This window comes from Ursus americanus, chromosome 21 (genome assembly GCF_024610735.1).
Source record: "Ursus americanus isolate L20-20 chromosome 21, mUrsAme1.1.p, whole genome shotgun sequence".
Lineage (NCBI taxonomy): Eukaryota > Metazoa > Chordata > Mammalia > Carnivora > Ursidae > Ursus > Ursus americanus.
This window is the reverse complement of record NC_142147.1, coordinates 23,630,910-23,650,066: the sequence shown is the minus strand read 5'-3', so window position 1 is coordinate 23,650,066 and position 19,157 is coordinate 23,630,910. Positions and strand designations below refer to the sequence as shown.

The window sequence follows — 19,157 nt, the reverse complement described above, 5'->3', positions numbered from 1 at the left end:
TTTATGATAGCACAGGGACAGGATCCGTAGGCAGAAAGAGCTGCCAAAAAATGAATTTAGACACAGACTTTACACTATCACAAAAATTAACTCAAAATGGATCACAGACTTAAATGTAAAATGCAAAACTACAAAATTCTCACAAGATAACATAAGAGAAAATCTAGATGACTTTGGGTATGGCACTGAGTTTTTTAGACAAAATAGTCAAGAAAAAAATCCACGAAAGAAATAACCGATAAACTAGATTTCATTAAAATGTAAAAATTTTTAAATTTTTACTCTACAAAAGACAATGTCAAGAGAAAGAAGACAAGTCACAGACTAAGAGGAAATACTTGCAAAAGACACATCTGATAAAGGATGGTTATCCAAAATACACAAAGAACTCTTAAAATTCAACAATAAGAAAACAAACAACCCAATTTACAAATGGGCAAAAGATCTGAACAGACACCTCACCAAAGAAGATCTATTAGATACACAGCATATGAAGAGATGCTCAACATCGCATGTCACCAGAGAATTGCAAATTAAAACGAGATACCATCACACACCTCTTAAAATGACTAAAATCCAAAACACTGACAACACCACATGCTGGTGAGGATGTGAAGCAAGAGGAGCTCTCATTCACTGTTGGTGGGAATGCAAAATGGTACAGCCACTTTTGTAAGACAGTTTGGCAGTTTCTTACAAAACTAAACATACTCTTACCATATGCTCCAGCAACTGAGCTCCTTGGTATTTACCCAAATGACTTGAAAACTTATGTCCATACAAAAACCTACACATAGATGTTTATAGCAGCTTTATTCATAATTGCCAAAACGTGGAGGCAACCAAGATGTCCTTTAGTAGGTGAAGGGATAAATAGATTGTGGTACATCCAGACCATGGAATATTATTCAGCACTAAAAAGAAATGAGCTATCAAACCTGAAAGACATGGAAGACCCTTAAATGCATACTACTAAGTGAAAGCAGCCAGTATGGAAAGGCTACATAGTGTATGATCTCAACTAAGCTACATTCTGGAAAAGACAAAATTGTGGAAACAGTGAAAAGATCAATGGTTGCCAAGGGTTTGATGGGAGAGATTAATAGACAGAGCACAAAGAATTTTAAGGGTAGTGAACCTATTATGAACAATGTTATAATAATAGATACATGTCATTATCCAATTGTCAAAACCCATAGAGTGTACAATACCAAGAGTGAACCGTAATGTAAACTACAGACTGTGAGTGATAATGTGTCAGTGTACGATCACTGATAGCAACAAATGTATCACTACTGTGCAGAATGTTTCTAGTTGGGGAGGTGATGCTCTGTGGGGCAGGAGGTATGTGGGAAATCTCTGTACCTCCTGGCTCAGTTTTGCTGTGCACCTAAAACTGCTCTAAAAAATAGTCTATTAATAAAAAACCCAACCACCTTTTCTTCCAGTTTTCAAATGTCTTAGTCATTGTGGGATTCATCTTATTCAATTGGGTAACTTCTCTAATCATCATACGCAAGTAGGTAGATTCTGAATCAAATAGTTTATAAGACTTAAAATTAAAGTTATGCACTCTTTCAGCTTCATAAACCTATAGATTTCCCACTATGAGAATAATCAGGGAAATCCAAGACTACAGGTGCCAACTATTTTGTTCATAAATGTTCAAAAAATTTTTGAGGTATAAAGTAATATTCACTTAATTGATAGATGAGAAAATGGAACCACTGAGTAATCATTAATTATTTTTCAAGGGTCACCAAGGGCCATATCAAATTGAAAATTAACCAGACAGCCCTCATTTTTACTTCTCAGCACAGATCTCATATCCAGACTTCAGAATTCTGCGTGAAGGCCCTGAGGCCTGAAGCCCTCAAGTGAGTGACAGATTCCTTTACCTGGCTGTGTCTCTTTTGGAGTCTCTGGAATACTTCAAGAGTGGAATGAGCAGAGCTATGTCAGCCGCCATCTATGATTTCTTGTAGGGTGTCAGGAATGAACCAGTTAGATGGGGAGTTGTTCTGAATTTCTCCAAGTTTTCAAATTTAAGAACTGGGGGTTGGACTGGGGGTATGGATGGGATTGAGGGTAGTGACCGGTGGGACAGAGCATTCCTGCTAAGGTAAGCATATGAGAACCAACTGGCAGCAGAGAAGGGCACGTGTACACTGAAAAAGCCCCATGAGGCTTTACAAAGCTCACCTAAGGGGCGTACAAAGTCTCATCCTGCCTTATCCTGCTCCAGTGAGAATCACTATTTTGGAAAAATCCAAGGGTCTCTTCCAGCAATAAAATGCTGACCTAAGAATTCCTAATTCCATAAAATACTTAATGTTTATTCTTTGTGTTCTCGTTTCTATATATCATCTATATTTCTTCAGATATTCAGCTGAGTAGTTTACATGCCCGGTTCTTATTTATAATGTCACTGAATTTATTTACAAGTGGTATTTTTATTTTGTTCTAAGTCAGCACGCAGTATGGCCTGATTTATAATGAGCGACACATAAAGATACACATGAGATACAGAAATATGAATCTTATTAAAAAAATGAAGAATTCACTGGATTAATCGCAGCCACTAGAAGGCAAACTCCATGAAGACAAAGAGGCACATGATAAATATTTCTTGAATGAGTTCACTCTATGATACTGTCAGAAAATGTGGTATGCGATCTCAGGATTTCAGTTCGAGTTCCAGCCCCACCACCCTGAGCACCAAAGCTCACATCAGCTCCATGCAGCAGTGCTTTAGGGGACCTGATGGGCCCTGGAACACTGTTAATGAACTCCCTAAGAGGACAGGGAAGTTACCAGCGTCACACTTTTACCCTGAAATTTAGAGAATGTGTGTGGAATAACACTTGTCTTGTTAGCAGTCTTAGACCTACACTTTCTCCAAACTAACTCCTCTTCCCAGACACTGTTCTAATAATCAACTTAATTACATAAATTAGAAAGGAAAGAAAGGTTTAAACGCTGTTAGATTCTGTTTCATTAGCTAAAACAGTGAACTGTAATCGGGGGTAGGTATAGTATAATCTAGACTCCGAAGCAAAGACTTTGCCTGACAATGACTGTCTGAAAACATAATTAAGAATCATGACTTTTTTTCTAATACAAAAACAGAAACCCAGCATTACTATAGAAGCCCCTTATAAATCCATGAATCAAACAGAAAAAAACCTAATATATCTAGGGCAAAAGTAAAGGGGTGACGTGTTTAAGTTCACTTTACTAAATGCAAAGTCAGAGGAATCCAGGATGTAATCAGTGAGTCAGAATGGCTCATGGAAGGGCAGGGACAGGTAAGGGATGTACATTTGCATCAATCAGATGAATCTCTCTTAAAACATGACTAATTTACATTGCCAGTTCCCCAACAACAGGCTTCTAGAAAGCAAAATGGAAATATCCGTGTTTTATTTTCCATTTGGGATGTGGTATAAAATTGTAAGTGTTAAATAAAAGAAAAGCAAAAAAACCCTCAACTTATGGAAACAAAGACTGTTCTTAATACTTAACCAGAAAAACAAAAACCAATCAGGCCAACTAAATCCAATAACAACACATCTTAAGAAAAACTATTCTGTTGGTGAATCCTTCTTTGATAATTCTAACAGTAGGGATATAATAGGACTTTAGAAACTGAATCAGAAATGATCTCTTCAAACTACTTGGAAAATACAAAATTTGAAGTGCTGAGTAAATCTACCAAGAAAAGAGCTTCACGTTACAATGGGCCCAAATAAAATTCCTTTTTCACTTTAGGGCAGGCTAAAAGGAGGGAAATCCTAATATATCACAAATCAGTATCGGATTTGAATCTTCACATTAAAAAATCCATTCCCAGAGGGTTCCCCACTCATCGCTAAGAGTTATGACCAGTCTGAGTTCGGGTCAGATTTCATTATACTCGCACTAAGCTTATCATGCTTTCTCGCAGTTTCCTAACAAACACATGTGCCCCCCCCTCCTTGTCCGGCACACCTCTGACCCTTGGTCTCTACAGTTCAGCTAAACTTGCCTTCCATCAGTATTTAAGTACACCAAACTCCTTCCTGCTTGTCGAACTGAAAGAGCTGCCTCCACCTGCACTGCATACACCCCCAAACCCCTATTCACCATTCAAGTCTTAGCTTCAACTTGTACTTCCTCGGTGAAACCTTCCCAGCCTATGTTAGATGCAATGTTTTCTTGGTACCTTCCTCTTCTCTTTTCAAGCACTTCACTCAATTCTAAGTATATTTTTCGAATAGTTATTTGGTGTCTGACTCCCTCACTGGCTGTAAACTATATGAGGATAGGGACCGTGTTTGCTTTGTCCATGGCAGGATTCTCAGGCCCTTAGTGGGCACACAGCAGTAAGCAATCACTATTTTTTGAATGAATGAATTTAAATATTACAAATTCAGTATGTAAAACATACAGGACGTGGGGCGCCTGGGTGGCATAATCAGTTAAGTGCCCGACTCTTGGTTTCGGCTCAGGTCATGGTCTCAGGGTCCTGGGATCAAGCTCCATGTCAGGTTTTGTGCTCAGTGTGGAGTCTGCGTGGGACTCTCTCTCCCTCTCCCTCTACCCCTCCCGGTTCTGCTCTCTCTCTCTCTCTAAAATAAATCAATCTAAAAAAAAAAAAATACATGCACTGGACACAGGCTTTAACATGCCACATGATATGAGTTGAACAATGGATCCTGTGCTAAAACAGAACTATTCAAAACAGATGGAATCCTAAGCAATCAGCAGTTTACACAAGTTTTCCCCCAACTACGGCAGTAGGGTCAGGGGCTGAACTTTGGAGAGACCTTAGGGTAAGGGACAGAGAAGCTAGTATTCTCCATAGATGCATAACACTGTGCTGAGTATTTCCAAATCAAACTTGTGCCAGGTCACAAAGAGCCCCACCCTTCTGATACTCTGATACTGAAGTCTACACAGGTGACGAGGTGGAAGCCGTACAATTTTCTTGTCCTCTACTTTGGAGAGAATACTCATTAACAACCTGACTTGTTTACCCTCGTTCTCCTAAGCACAACAGCCATTCTGATTTCTCACAAGGGTGAGAAGGGAAGCAACAAGTTTTTCTCTTCTCTCCTCCCTCCATCCTGCTTGGGCTCATGTCTGCCACTCACCTGAACCGCTCCTCCCAGCATGACAGCCACCAGCCCCATGGACATGCTCAGTGTCTGCGACTCCACAGTGCTCTCTGCCTGGTGGGCCAAGCTTGCGCACGCCCGCTGCAGCGTGGCTGCTACAAAGTCCACAACCTGCGACAGAAACGGAATTTAGAATCGGTGAGGACTAAGGAAAAGAATCACAAAATTCTCTTTACATGTTATGTCTACATCCTCATCAACATCATGAAGGCGAGAACCTGTAAGAACAGGCATAGTGCTCAGTGTCCTCAGTGCACAGTATCACCTACATCTCATGTCAACTCTAGGAGGTCAACGCTCCAGTCCTCATTTTTTTTAAGATTTTGTTTATTTATCTGAGAGAGAGAGAGAGAAAGCACAAGCAGGGAGAGGGGCAGAAGGAGAGGGATACAGGGGCAGAGAGAAGCACAGACCCCACTGAGCAGGGAGCCCAATGCGGGACTCAATCCCAGGATCCTGGGATCATGACCTGAGTCAAAGGCAGACGCTGAACAGACTAAGCCACCCAGTCGCTCCCCCCCATTTTTTTTAAGTAAATCTACTCCCAACATGGGGCTCAAACTCATGACCCCACGATCAAGAGTCACATTCTCTACTAACTGAGCCAACCAGGCATCCTTGTCCTCATTTTTTGGTGAAGAATCTGTGAGCTGGTCAAGGTCATGCAATCAATAAATGAGAAACCTCATTGATACTTTCCCAAATGTTTTAATATACTAATCCAACATCCTTGAGTTTTTATGAATTTTACCAAGAAATTAAAATGAAAGTGATTTGATACTTTTGGACCATCTTAGAGGGTCCTAGATCTGCTTCTCCTAATGAGGCTTCCTCCTCAAAGACTCCCCTGCCTCAACCTGGTTATGACAGTCTGATTCCAGTAAGCAAAGAATGGGGGAAGAAGCACTCAATTTTATCTAGAATTGAGTCCTCAAACAATCTGTACAAATGTTCCAGAGTCATTTTCTAAGTATCAAATATTTTTAAAGGATTAAGATTATTCGTATTTAAGATTTTATATAGCATTTGGCTAGCAACTAAGCTTCAAATGGAATTAATTTGGTCAGCATCATTTTAACTGCACTTGTATTAATCACCTTAAGTAGAAATACCTTTGAATAAAAGCAAACACACACACATCTGTCATGTGCATGCACACACGTGCAAACACGCACACACGCACGCATATCCAGGATTAATGGCTCAAAAGGGAAAAATCATTTTGAAAGTGGTACAGCTGAGATAGGTCATAATAAGCCTCTAAATACCATGCAAGCTTGCATGTTTAATTCTCTGGGCAAATCACATGCTATGCTAGAGTCTTTATTGCAAGCTTAAAGTCAGGAGAATGGCTTGTTACCACTTGTCTTTGGAGCAAGGCAGGAAACTAGAAAGGTTATTAAAAGTTCCACTTACTGAAATGAACAATGCTGGTTATGGCAATTTTTACCACCCTCTCAAGCCTAAGACTTTACTGATATTAGAAGTTAAGGACACTGGCCTTTACCATCTTGGGCCACCTATTTTGCGTTAGAGTTTTCTAAAGCACCCCTTGATTATAGGAAGCTTCTACTTCAGCACAAATGTATTGTTAAATTGCTGGAAAAGAACTATCTAGCCTTTCCACTTTCTCTAAGTCCTTCCTCAAAATACATATATATATAAGATGCTCCAAAACAAGCAGTATGATCCTATTGTTGTTAAGAAAGAAACTCTGTATGTATGTATGTAAAAAAAACCCCAAAACCCCCCAAAACAAAACACCTCAGAGCTGTAAACTGTGGTTTGATAGCCAGCTGTTACTGTCATCCATGAAGTGCCTTTTCCCCCAAGCTTTTTTCTTCTAACAACAGAACCACGACACCCATCTGGATAACAGCTCCTCCCAGTTACTACTCATTTCCTGTGACTGGTGGGGCTGCCAGCCACAAGGACAGGTATGTAACTGAAGCGTGTTCTAGAATTTACATACGTTGTGGAGAGGAGGGAGACACTTTTACTTTTTACTTAACCATTTTTGTAATGTTACATAATCTAAAAAGCCAACTATTCCTGAAAGTTTATACTGAAAAACAGCGGTGCCCCACCCCACTTCTTCCCGTCTGGTTGTGGCTCTAGAGAGGAAACCACTTTTAATGGTTTAGGTGCTTAATAATAACATTAAACATTTGCTATTTACCAGGTACTATTCTGAACGTGTTACAGATGTGAATCCCCTAAATTCTCCCCCACTTCCCACGGGGATGTATAAACCTTTTGCCACCATTCTGGCAGTCGAGTGGGAGCGGGCTGAGGCCTCACTGTTGAGTCTGTAGACAGCAACCTAACCCTCCAGGTTTTCAGTTTGGTGCTGCCACCCAAGTTCAACCTCTTTCAAGAACATGCCTCCGGGCTTTCGCTGGGGAGGGGAGGTGTCTGTATAAATTTGAGGACAGGGGGCGCCTGGGTGGCACAGCGGTTAAGCGTCTGCCTTCGGCTCAGGGCGTGATCCCGGCGTTATGGGATCGAGCCCCACATCAGGCTCCTCCACTATGAGTCTGCTTCTTCCTCTCCCACTCCCCCTGCTGTGTTCCCTCTCTCGCTGGCTGTCTCTATCTCTGTTAAATAAATAAATAAAATCTTTAAAAAAAAAAAAATTTTGAGGACAGAATCAAGGGGTCTACCGAACCTTGCAGAGCCTTTCAACCTGTTTTAAGCTCTAAATTTAGCTTTGTCTTTACAGCTGATCTAGCTCCTCCAGTCCTTCCGGTGATCTGCAATGAGACGTAGTGTGCTTTTTTTTTTTTTCTTTTCAAAATAAAATGTGAACACCTTCACTGAGGTATAGTGCTTTGCTTCTTGACTTCTCCCATGCAGGCACATAGAGCTCTCCATTTTCATAGTTGCTACATCAGCCGTTATTTTCCAGTTTCCAAATGCTGTTACTCTCTTTTATCTGCTGTCTCTCCTCTCCTGCTCTGTCGGCCCCTGTGGTTTCCAGAAGGAGCAGATAAACACATGTGTTCAATATACTATCTTTAATCAGAAGTCCATACTTCTTAAATTATGCACTTCTTTGTTGTTTAATGTTTCTACAATGAGCACGTGTTACTTAAGTATTTTTAATATATGAGAAAAAAATCATATAAAGCACTTCTACTTTGCCAAGTACAGAGATCCAAATACAGAAAGGTCCAAAGGGTCCATAGTCCTACCGACTCCCTGCTATTTCTTATGTTCCATAAATGAGTGAAACCATATGATAATTGTCTTTCTCTGCTTGACTTATTTCACTTAGCATGATCTCCTCCAGTGCCGTCCATGTTGCTGCAAATGTTGGGTAATTGTTCTTTCTGATGGCTGAGTAATAGTCCATTGTATATATGGACCACATCTTCTTTACCCATTCGTCTGCTGAAGGGCATCTCGGCTCCTTCCACAATTTAGCTATTGTGGACAATGCTGCTATGAACATTGGGGTGCATATGGCCCTTCTCTTCACTATGTCTGTATCTTTGGGGTAAATACCCAGTAGTGCAATTGCTGGGTCATAGGGTAGCTTTATTTTTAACTTTTTGAGGGACCTCCACGCTGTTTTCCAAAGTGGCGGTACCAACTTGCATTCCCACCAACAGTGTAAGAGGGTTCCCCTTTCTCCACATCCTCTCCAACATATGCTGTTTCTTGCCTTGTCAATTTTTGCCATTCTAACTGGCATAAGGGGGTATTTCAATGTGGTTTTGATTCGAATTTCCCTGATGGCTAATGATTTTGAACATTTTTTCATGTGTCTGTTAGCCATTTATATGTCTTCATTGGAGAAGTATCTGTTCATATCTTCTGCCCATGTTTTGATTTGATTATTTGTTTTTCGTGTATTGAGTTTGAGAAGTTCTTTATAGATCCTGGATATCAGTCTTTTATCTGTAGTGTCATTTGCAAATATCTTCTCCCATTCCGTGGGCTGCCTCTTAGGTTTTTTGACTGTTTCCTTTGCTGTGCAGAAGCTTTTTATCTTAATGAAGTCCCACAAGTTCATTTTTTCTTTTGTTTCTCTTGCCTTTGGAGATGTGCCATGAAAGAAGTTGCTGTGGCTGATGTCAAAGAGGTTGCAGCCTATGTTCTCCTCTATGATTTTGATGGATTCCTGTCTCACATTGAGGTCTTTCATCCAATTGGAGTTTATCTTTGTGTATGGTGTGAGAGAGTGGTCAAGTTTCATTCTCTTGCATATAGCTGTCCAATTTTCCCAGCACCATTTATTGAAGAGACTGTCTTTTTTTCCACTGGATGTTTTTTCCTGCTTTGTCAAAGATTAGTTGATCATAGAGCCGAGGGTCCATTTCTGGAGTCTCTATTCTGTTCCATTGGTCTATGTGTCTGTTTTTGTGCCAGTACCATGCTGTCTTGGTGATCACAGCTTTGTAGTACAGCTTGAAATCTGGCATTGTGATGCCCCCAGCTTTGTTTTTCCTTTTCAACATTTCCTTGGGGATTCGGGGCCTTTTCTGGTTCCACACAAATTTAAGGGTGGTTTGTTCCAGCTCTTTGAAAAATGTCATTAGTATTTTGATTGGGATGGCATTGAAAGTGTAGATTGCTCTGGGTAGCATAGGCATTTTAACCATGTTTATTCTTCCGATCCATGAGCATGGAATGGTTTTCCATCTTTTTGCGTCTTCTTCAATGTCTTTCAACAGTGATCTGTAGTTTCTAGAATATAGATCCTTTACCTCTCGGTTAAGTTAATTTCGAGATATTGTTATGATTTTTGGTGCTATTGTAAATGGAATCGATTGGAAACAAACTGAGTGCTTCAGAGTGGAGAAGGTTGGGATAGGCCGGTGATGGGTATTAAGGAGGGCACATATTGCATGGAGCACTAGGTGTTATATGCAAACAATGAATCATGGAACACTACATCAAAAACTAATGATGTACTGTATGGTGACTAACATAACATAGCATAATTAAAAAAAAAAAAAAAAAGAAAGGTCCAAAGGGTAGCAATTTTCTGAAAGGACAAAAAAAAAAAGGAAATCTCGTTCATTCCACTCCATTTACACCGGCTCCTCGCTAAGCCCTCCACACTTGAGACATACTCCCTCTTAGCTAGAACACTCTTCCCTGAGGTATCTCGGTGGCATTCTCCTTCCCTGATTCCAGATCTTTGCTCATAAGTCATTCTGTTGGGGCGCCTGTGTGGTTCAGTAGGTTAACCTTCCAACTCTTGATTTCAGCTCAGGTCCGAGCTCAGGATTGTGAGATCGAGCCCCATGTTGGGCTCTTTGCTGGATGTGGAGCCTGCTTAAGATTCTCCCTCTTCCTCTCCCTCTACCCCACCCGCTCACACACACACACACACACACACACACACACACACACGCTCACTCTCTCAAAAAAAAAAAAAAAAAAAGCCATTTTCTCAGTGAGGTTCTCCATGACCACTCTCTCTACCACACTGTCTTTACATCCCCTTTGTTTGATTTTTCTCTCTGGTACTTAATACCATCTAAGACACTGTGTGCTTCTGCTTACTTGTTTACTATCTTTCTTTCCCTCATGAATGTAATCCCATGAGGATAGGTATATGCGTTATTCACTGCTGTGTCCTTAGTACCTAGAAGAGTACATGGCAAATAGTGGGCCTTTACTACATATTTGTAGTAAGGAAGGAAATGGGGAGTTGGTACAGGGCTCTGTATCCATACAAAGACCACTGAATGGCTCATTTCTCTCTATATCTTCTTGTACGCCATCTGCCAATACATTTCATTGAATTTTTAATCTTTTATCCATAAATACTTCAATATACATTTGTAACAAGAAGATTTTTTTTTTTTTTAACAGTACTACCATACCAGGGGCACCTGGCCAGCTCAGTCAGTAGAGCATGTGATTCTTGATCTTGTGATTCTAAGTTCGAACCCCAAATTGGGTATAGAGATTACTTAAAAATAAAAATCTTAAAAAAAAAACAAAAACAAAACCACATAACTACCATACCATGATTATGCTCAATAAAAAATTCCTTATACTTTCAAATACTTGGCCCATGACTGTGCAAAAATGTCCTCTTCTACAATCGGTATGTTTGAATGAGAATCCACACATCGCATTTGGTTGATAGGTCTCTTGAGTCTCTTTTAAGCTACAGAAGCCCTGCTCCTTTTTAATGCCATTTATTTGATGAAGAAACTGGGTCATTTGTACTGTAGAATATCTCACATTCTGAAATTGGCTGATTTTGTTTCCTCATGGCATAACATTGTTGTACCCTGAGTTTCCTTCATTAGATTCTGATTCACATTTTATGGACTTTTTTTGTCTTTTGTTTGCTTGTTTGTAGGGTTTTCTTTGTTTGTTTTTTGGGGGAAGAACCCTTCACACGTGGTGCTACATACCTCTTACTGCATTACAGTAGGAGACACATAATGCCTGCTTGTCTACTTCTGGTTATGTTGAGATCGATCATTTCAGGCTATAAATATTTAGCAGAACATCCACTGATACCTACACTGACCCTGAAATCCACCAAAAATTAAATGGATTGACAGATGGGGAAAAAAAATGGACAGAAAGATGGAAACATAGATAAATATGTGATAAAGCAAATACAATAAAATCCTAATAGTAGAATCTAGGTTATAGATATACAGGTATTCATCATAAAATTCTTTCAAGTTTGAAAGTATTCATAATAAAATGCTGGGGGGAAAAAGGATCAGTTGATTTGGATGTATTTGGCCCAATTACATTCATTATACAGTACCCCTAATAGTTTTAGCAGACAATGATTGTTACTAGATCTACTATTTCATTAGGGGATTGCAAAATATAAATTTGTAGGTTTCTTTTTTAATATTTTAGCTGTGATTCTTATATAAAGAAAAATTTCCCTTCACTGACTATCTGGTTACACTGAAATACAGTGCTGTCAGAAAAGGTAAGATAAATGTTTTATTCTTTCATTTACCAATTTACAAAATAATGAGTTGATGCCCTAGCAACTTCCAGAGATGTCCAAAAGGGATTCTGTGGGGGAGACAGGGACGGTGGCTCAGGTTTTTAGAACTTTGACATGTTTCAATCCATTGCAGGCATTATTCTTTTTAATGCTCAAAATGCCTTATCTGTGGCCAAGAGGAGATCTTTCAAGTTGGCTCCTGAGTGCTACTGACATGACTTCATAAATGTCAGGCATCTTCCTTTTATTTGGGCACAACAAGATGCCCTGAGGCTTACAGTGTACAATTCCTGCCCTAGACCTAAATGAACCTTTACTCCAATGAGCTCTGTGTTCTTCCAGCAGGACCTGATATTTAGAAACTACGGTCCAGCACGAAGGATGCTCCATGCAGCTGGTTTGTCACTGCTTCCTGGCATGGACAGTGGAATGAGCAAGGGAATATCTATTTTTTAAAAAGAAAAAAATTTAATTGTGAGTTCATACGAATACTTCCAATTGAAATTCAATATTATAGGAATTTTAGTCAAGTTCTTTGATTTTATATTCATAACTTTTTTCCTTATACTGAAAATCTTGCTTCCTAATGATATTAACAAATTACTTAAAATATGTATTATTTATAACTTATCCATACGTGTGTGTATTTCAAAATAAATACTAAAATTATCACTAGCAGTAAAACTACTAAGAGCAGTTAAATATTTTTTTGTGGTTCTTTTCATCTTGATACATTTTAACTTTAGCTGAAGGATAACTTAATGGGACAAGTCACTTCTGTATCAGCTTAAAACCACTGTTCCTTAATTAGGAGCAAAGGGTGCTAAGTGTAAAAGCTCAAGTCATATAGTTTTTAGGCCATTTTCCCTTTCAACCAGCATCTTAAGACAAAAACATAAGGTCCGGGTGACAAAGTCTTTAGGGAACTGATATAAACACAGGAGAAACAAATCACCCTACTGGTAACACAGGGTCAGTGAACTGAAGGAATAGGAAGCCAGGAAAGAAATCATGAACATAATTCTCATTAAACAAGCACGGTAAGTTGGAGCTGACAGACAGCTGCAAATTTTCTCAGCAGGAGCTACAGTGAAACGCTGCTTAGCAACACCGAAGGCAGATGACAATGACGGCAATACAAAGAGCTGAAGAACCAGATTTAAGCGTGACAATCATACCATCGTACAACTGACTATTCACCAGCCAAGCAACAACGAATTCTGGTAATAATGTAAAAATACGGTGACTGCATTGCCTACGCTTTATTACTTCTAATTCCTATTTATTTTTTTATATTTTTTTCCTTTTAAGTAGGCCCCACATCCAATGTGGGGCCCAAACTCACAACCCTGAGATCAAGAGTCAAATGCTCTTCTGACTGAGCCAGCCAGGAGTCCCTTTTATTTCCTATTTTTTAAAAAGCTGGTAAATATAAAATGTCTGAGCCAACAAAATTCAGGCACTGATTTACATAGTTATACTACCCTTCAAACATTTAAAAAAACAACTTAAAACTTCACAGGCTATTGTGGAGACAGGCTGCCAGGTAGACCTATAAAATTTAAAGTGGTATTATTATCATTAGCAATTTTTTTTTCAAATTTACGTTTTCTCATCATGCGCAACTTTTGATACATATTAGAATCATCCATGGGGCTTAAAAAAATACAGATGCCCAGGTGCATGACATGCTGAATCAGAATCTCTGTAAGCAGTGGGCCGGGCGTCCATATTTTGAAAAAGACTCAGACAATTGTATTTGCCCCAAAAGTTGAAGACCCCGTGATGTAACACATCAATATCCACAATTTTCAAAGTCTTCTCTGCATGAGAATCACGTCCGGAGCTGCTTTACCACGCCAGCTGGCGGGACCTCCGCAAGTGCTGATTCTGCTGGTTGTCGTGGGCTCGGTAATCCACATGTGTAAGCAGCAATCCAGGTAACACTGAGGCAGGTGTTACCAAGCCAATCTCTCAGCAACTTTTTTTTTTTTTTTTTACATTTTTTGCAAAGCATGTAAAGAAACCAAAATAGACAAATACTACCAGCCTGGGATCTGGAACATGGCAGCCACTGACCTGAGTGATGTTTGTGAAAATCTGCTCGGACATCCTCTCACACAGAGCAGCCAACAGCTGTAGGACCAGCAGCTTCTGCTCCTGGCCTTCCACAAGAGTTTGGTGCTGCTCTAATTCCAAGAGGCTTTTGCTGGAGAAGGGCTTTGTTTTTAACTCTGCTTCGTTTTCCACAGCCACATGAGTCAACTCCTATCAGCATTGGAGCAAAGAAAAAGTAAAGAAAAAGACTGTAGAACTAAGGGCTTCAACAACAGTGAGAAAACTGTTTGAAATGTATATGTAAAGAACGAGCCTAAATGTTCCTTGCAGCATTATTTATAATAGCCAAAATTTGGAGACAAAGGTCTAGCAGTAAGAGAGTGAAAAAATAAACTGTATTTATTATGCTGGAGCAGTTGAAATAAATAAACTAGATCGATATGGACATCAACAGAAAGACCTCAAAAACATTGTTGACTGAAAAATGGAAATTGTAGAATAATATGTGTATTATGATATCATGTACACGATGATTTAAAGCTTGATAATAAAAAGCATACATACACAAAGAGAACTAGTTTGACAGACTACTCACTTTATCAGCATTTTTTAGGGTCTCTACCACTAGCCCTGCTGAACTGAGACCTCAGGCCATGTAACATTTCCAAATCCTTTTCAGAGACTATTAAATGCTTTCAGCATCTTTTCCCCTAAGATATTCAAAACTAAATCTCTACTACTAGATAATTCATTACTGTGGGTTTTGTAGGCTTTTCCCTTATATTTCACACTGTAAGTTTCCTTGGGAAGGGAAAAGCTTATGTTCCTTAACAATTAATGCTTTACCAAAGGAAGTGACAGTTTAGAGCAATGGTTCCCAACCATGCCTGGGAATTTTTTGCTCCCCAGGGGACAGTCAGCAATGTCTGAGGACATTTTGGTTGTCATAACTGGAAAGCAATATAGGCATCTAGTGGTAGAGTCAGGGATACTCCTAAACACCCTACAAGGAAGCACAGGAAACTCCCAACAAAAAATTACCCCGTCCAAAATGCCAATGGTACTAAGGTGCAGAAACCTTGGTTTAGAGCAAAGCCCTTTGATTTTTTTGTTTTTGTTTTGTTTTTTTAAAGATTTATTATTTATTTGAGAGAGCAAGAGAGAGAGACAGTGTGGGGTGGGGAGGGCAGAAGGAGAGGGAGAGAAAGAATTTCAAGCAGGCTGCATGCCCAGGGTAGAGCCTGACACGGGGCTCAATCCCATGACCCTGAGATCACAGCCTGAGTGAAAATCAAGGTTCGGTCACTTAACCAACTAAGCCACCCAGGCACACTTGATTTTTTTGTTTTTAAACAATTTTTAAAAATTCTCCGATTAAGAGCACAGTTTGGAATGTTATTTACAATGAGTGGCTTGGTAAGGGGATAGAATGTGAACACAGGAAGGGATGCCTGGGTGGCAGAGTCGGTCGAGCAGTCAACTCTTGGTTTCAGCTCAGGTCGTGGTCTCAGGGTCATGATCTCAGGCTTGTGAGATCGAGCCACACATCAGGCTCTGTGCTCAGTGCAGAGTCCGCTTGAGATTCTCTCCCCCTCTGCCCCTCCCACTTGCACGCTTGCTCTCTCCTTTTCCCTCTCTCTCTCCCTCACTTTCTAAAATAAATAAACAAATCTCTTTAAAAAATGTGAACACAAGAAGTGAGAAAAGCATCAAAAAAGTGGCCCCCCGGGGCACCTGGATAGCACAGTGGTTAAGCGTCTGCCTTCAGCTCAGGGCGTGATCCCGGCGTTCCGGGTTTGAGCCCCACATCAGGCTCCTCTGCTGTGAACCTGCTTCTTCCTCTCCCACTCCCCCTGCTTGTGTTCCCTCTCTCGCTGGCTGTCTCTATCTCTGTCGAATAAATAAATAAAATCTTAAAAAAAAAAAAAAGTGGCCCCTACTTCAAGTTCTAGAACTGTTACCCCTGATTCTCTCCTTGCATTCCCCCATAACCACACCACCCTTAAACTCCACAGACATTTTCTTAGAGTAGACATTTTATTTAGGGAAAATAATGGAGAAAGCAGAGCTGGAAGATAGAAAATCAGAGATCACCCAGTTTACAGTCTCAAATGGTACAAATAAGGAGTACAGTATGGGGTACAAGTTGCTGTCAGAGATTAGAGCAAGAGGAAGCACAACCACCAACACTAAGAAACAGACCCGGAAAAGGTTTCAGGTGGTTACAAAATGAAGTGAGAAAGGCAGAACTGCTAAATCTCTTTTCCAAATACCTGACAAAACAACAGTCAGAAAGGATAAAGGATTACTCCATAACTGCAAAACCTGCTATTAACTTCAAAAGAGTACTTACTGTCAACACAGAGCAAAGATTAACCCTTTCATAGATCAGTAGTTCTGCTCTGGTCATCTCTCAAAGCTCAGGGCGGATTACCTCAGGAAATAGTTCAATCATATGTGTACTGCTGAAGGTAAGTTTCTTTTTTTTTTTACCAACTTAAAGGCTATTCAAAAATGAGGTACTCTTACATCCTCTGATTATTTCTCTCTTAGATTAGGACCTTAATTTTAGGAGCTAAAGTTATGGGTGCCCTGAAAATTCAAAGGGGATCCCGGTACTACCCTGGAATATAGCTGACCGTGTCCTCGCTATATGAAGTTCTTACCTTCAAGCAGAAGATGAAGAAGTCACCTGCCAAACCGCACTCTTGGCAGTGGGCTAACAAGTCCCCGAGATGCTCTACCTGGCACTGCTCTGAGGACACCTTCTGGTACAGGGCTTCATCTTCATCTTCATCACTGCAACACAGGGTAAGATTTATCTTGGCAGTGTCACCAAGAGATTTTTTTTTTTTTTTGAAACTCTGTAATATCTTCTAAAGTAACATGGCATTTTTATATAGTAAATCATTAGAAACATCTCAAAAATTTCTTTAAATTATTTTCCTGTTTCCCCATTTTGGAAAAGTACTTATTTTCAGAAGGTAGGCTATCATGTTTCTACGTAGTCATTTGCTCAGTGGGAAAAAGACTTGTGAAGGAAGTGGCTTTGCAGATGGATGCTGAAAAATTACTATTATTTCAACAAACTGAAAAAGTAAGGAGAAATTGAAGTATAAGTTGTATGCAGATATTCTGGTTCCTGAGGAAGAATAGAGAAAAAGAAGTCTGCAAAGGAAGGTCAGATTACAGAGGGCCTTGAATGCCATTCAAAGAAAGCTGGACTTTTTTTCAATGAGCCACTGAAGGGTTATGGGCAGCAGGAAAAGATACTATGCTTACAGGAGAACATGCAGTCAATCTCAACTAATAACAACTAACTAGCTGAAATATGAAAATGTGTAAGACTCAGAAAACTGAGTAGGCCAAATTTCCAACTGATAAAATATGGCCAAGTTACTAAAAGCAATGCTACAATTTCTGCAAGAAGTTTTAAGAAACTTCTCATGAGGTACTAAGGGTTTTAGTTTTATTGCAGATTAAATGAAAAAGCAAAGATACAATATTATTATACTGTATCACGTAAACAAACACAGAGGCACGAAGATGTACTAGAAGACAAAACCCTAAAAAAATGCAAACAGTGACTAGGATCGTAGTTGCTTTTTGTTTTCCTCTTTATGCTTTTTGTGTTATATAAAGAAGGTACGTACTCTTGCGACTAAAGAAGGAATAAAATGTTTTCAGACTAAACTGAGAAAAAAATGACATGTTGCTTCATGTCACTGAAAAGTACAATTATGAAATAAAGTTGATTCGGCCATCCCATTGGGCAATAAGTCCCAATCTGCCAGCTTGCTAATAACACGGCCTTTATACTCCTCTAGTAGAACGAATAACCTATAAACTAAGCTTAAGATCTGTTCTTATATTCTCCCAGAATCTCCCAGCATCTTTCAGATCAGTCATGTATCTACACCACATTTTACGTTATAAAAAAACCTGAAATGGCTAAAAGTCACTTCTAAGCTTCTGTAACCATCCTGTCAAAATGAAGTATTACATTCAAATACTTTTTTAAAAAGTCATGACAATAATTACCTTAGGAAGCTCTAGTTCATTCATTCTTAAAATTTCAATATTAAAAGAGTCAATTCCAAATACGGTAGTTATATTTAGCTCCAGAAAAATAAAAATTCTGGATCTAAAGATGATGGAATCTAAGCTGCTCTTTTAGTGCTTCTTTAAACAAACTTCTTATTGATAACTGGGGCTCCTGGGCAGAATGATAGGGTAAAACGTAAGTGGTGAGACTGACCTGTCTTAAGGGGGCTGGCACCAGGAGCAAGATCTTTAGAACAAAAGATAAAATCACACACACACACACACACACACACACACACACACTTCGATATAGTGAATGTCAACTTTTTGGAGATATGGAGTGCCTTAAGTACCAAATGAAAACTATGGACCCTATTTTCAGAAAAAAAAATTCAGGTTTGCACATAAAAAATTTCTTGTATCTACTGGCAGTAGGTGAAGAGTCATTCAATAACTGCCTGTTCAGTTTTTTCCTACCATAAAGAGCAACTAGAGTTTCAATAATAACTGTGGATTCTGACATATGGGCACTAAGATGTACACTAGAGACTTGTCACGATAGCAATTAGTTTTAACTACTGATAAGTTATATACTACAAAAATCTCTATATAGTCACTAAAGTGGTCAGAGATTAAACTGTTCCAAAGTGTTTTTAAAATAATCATGTCAAGAAATTTTAAACTCTTTCAGTTCAAGGGCATAGTTACAACCATAAAACCTACTAGTGCTCAACAACTCTCAAGAAATTGGTAGCTTGTGTTTGTACTGATAATTCTGCTTACAATCAATGTGTGTTTTCCATTTTCCTCAAGTCCATCATATTGAAAGAGTGTCTAAGTTAACCATGAATAAAAAATAAAATTTACACCTTAACAAACAGCCACACTTTGAATGTGACGTAAAAATCTGAGCCATCAGTTAAGAATTGTATGGCACTCTGGTCAACAGG

At 39.3% G+C, this 19,157-nt stretch overlaps 1 protein-coding gene across 3 annotated transcripts in view; it reads right to left on the bottom strand.

The window, feature by feature from the left end:
• Positions 1-19,157, bottom strand: part of TANGO6 (transport and golgi organization 6 homolog) — a 178,871-nt gene that overhangs the window by 111,160 nt on the left and 48,554 nt on the right. For all 3 annotated transcript variants that reach the window (XM_045814979.2, XM_087870527.1, XM_087870528.1), the window contains 3 exons: positions 16,830-16,962; positions 14,185-14,373; positions 5,136-5,270 (listed from right to left, as the gene is read on the bottom strand). In XM_045814979.2, the coding sequence (XP_045670935.2) occupies positions 5,136-5,270; positions 14,185-14,373; positions 16,830-16,962 (457 nt within the window). The remainder of the gene's footprint in view (positions 1-5,135; positions 5,271-14,184; positions 14,374-16,829; positions 16,963-19,157) is intronic.